The sequence below is a fragment of the Sinocyclocheilus grahami genome, unplaced genomic scaffold (assembly GCF_001515645.1).
Source record: "Sinocyclocheilus grahami isolate Dianchi unplaced genomic scaffold, SAMN03320097.WGS_v1.1 scaffold2682.1, whole genome shotgun sequence".
In the NCBI taxonomy this organism is placed as follows: Eukaryota; Metazoa; Chordata; class Actinopteri; order Cypriniformes; family Cyprinidae; genus Sinocyclocheilus; species Sinocyclocheilus grahami.
In genome coordinates, this window is record NW_015507860.1 from 50,346 (window position 1) to 52,341 (window position 1,996).

Below are 1,996 nucleotides of genomic sequence, written 5' to 3' on the forward strand. Positions count from 1 at the left end.
TTTTTTCAATCACTTTTGATCAATTTAATGCATCCTTGCAGAATTAGTTTTTTCCCCAAAAAATTTACTGACCCAAAGTTTTGAACATCAGCATAATCCAGTTAACAGCAACCTAAATTATTTTCTAGTAGTCTATTCCTCCTAGGAAAAAAAGTAAGGTATTACTTTAGAAAACTTGGAATAGCATGGACTACTTTTTGTAATTTTGAAACTTAAAATACCCAGTTCAATATTGAATATTTTGTATTATTTCAAAGAAAAAAGTGACTTCGGGTTTGAAGCAACATGAATGTTGGTCTAATTTTTGAACATGTTTACCACAGATATACAAGACCATTTTCTTGACCTTTCAAAAAACAGCCAGAAAATAGTTGACTGATAAACTTGTACTTGGATACTTTTTAACATGCTTTTGTCTGTAGGATCTTGGTCTGGCAACGGTCTGGGATGATCACCTGTCATACCTGCTGTCGGCAGCGCTGTCGGCGTATGAACTAGAGCGCTGTACAGGTGTGTCGTGTGGAAACGAGGAGTTTCAGGATGCCGTGAGAAGAGCGGTACCTGACGGACACACTTTTAAAGGCTTTCCTATTCATTTCTTGCACCGTAATGCACGCAGGGCATTCGCTACCTGCCTCAGGTACCTGCACAAACAAACAGAGCTACCTATAATGCCTTTTTTATTGATATGTCACTTAAAACAGAAGCCATTTAAAGAAGTAGCAACAACAAAATAAATCGCAATTTTGTTCAGTGCTGTTAGTGCTCAAAAGTCACATTGTAGCTTTAAAGACAAACCACTAACATCTAAACTTGTTTTCTTATGTATCACTCAGGTCACCGTTCTGTGACGAGATTGTTTGCTGCCGAGGGGATCATGTGCGACTGGCGGTGAGGGTTCGTGTCTTTGCCTATCCAGAGTCAGCTTGTGCTGTGTGGATCATGTTTGCTTGCAAGTACAGATCAGTGCTGTAACTGAAAGCAGTATGACCATTCACCTCAGGTTCATAGAATTCACAAATCTCCTTTACAGCTCCTTAAACTAATCTGCTGGGTCTGGAGTATTATTATGAGTTTTGCAACTACATGTATGCCATTTAAATCTATGCTGCTCATATATGTGCAGTACAATTACAATTGTTTTACATGTACTGTGTGTTTGTGTCAGTTGGAGGCTGTTAAATTGGTATTTATGGATATATTTTTCTAAATAAATCACTTTTACAATGCCTTTATTTATCCTTGGCATGGTTTCCAATCTCTTGTGCCATTTAACTTACCAATTTGTCAGTTTCATTCATTAATTAATTCATTCATTTATTCAGGATTCTTTGGCTAGAAAGTTCAAAACAATATAATTGATTTGAAACAAATCTTTTGTAACATCATAAATATCTTTACTGTCAATTTTTTTTTTAATCAGTTTAATGTGTCCTTGTAGTGAAAGTATTAATTTCTTTCTTTATTTCTTTTCTTTTTCTTTTGATTTTTAAATCTTACTTACCCCAAACCTTTGTATGGTAGTGTATCATGCCTTTTACAAAAGTATTAAGCAGCACATTTTTAATATTACATCAGAAGTTTGTTCAAAAATATTAGTTGAGCTTAAGCTTCTTAGCACTGGGTTTTATCAGCCGAAAATATTTATAAAACAAACCAAAGTATTTTCACCAATGTACTGTATTTAAATGTTAACATGTATTTTATTAAATTTTTTATATATTTGTTTCCTAATGACAATATATATATATTTGTACATGTAAACAGGCAATTTAATGAATAGTACACTCTAAAAAATGCTGGGTTAAAAAAGGGACAAACCCAGCTGTTGGGTTGTTTTGACCCAGGGTTGGGTTGTTTTGACCCAGCTGTTGGGTTGTTTTGACCCAGGGTTGGGTTGTTTTGACCCAGCTGTTGGGTTGTTTTGAATAAAAATGCTAACAAGTGAACGCAACAAAAACCGGTATGTCTATGCAGTTTTTGGCCAGGAGATGGC

The 1,996-nt window shown here is 35.1% G+C and overlaps 1 protein-coding gene across 1 annotated transcript in view; it reads left to right on the forward strand.

Moving 5' to 3' along the window:
• Positions 1-1,231, forward strand: part of LOC107575509 (centrosomal protein of 76 kDa-like) — an 11,389-nt gene extending 10,158 nt beyond the window's left edge. Inside the window, exons 9-10 of the mRNA XM_016261872.1 lie at positions 423-640; positions 837-1,231. Coding sequence (XP_016117358.1) covers positions 423-640; positions 837-975 — 357 coding nt within the window. The 3' untranslated portion in view covers positions 976-1,231. The remainder of the gene's footprint in view (positions 1-422; positions 641-836) is intronic.
• Positions 1,232-1,996: the final 765 nt, after the last annotated feature.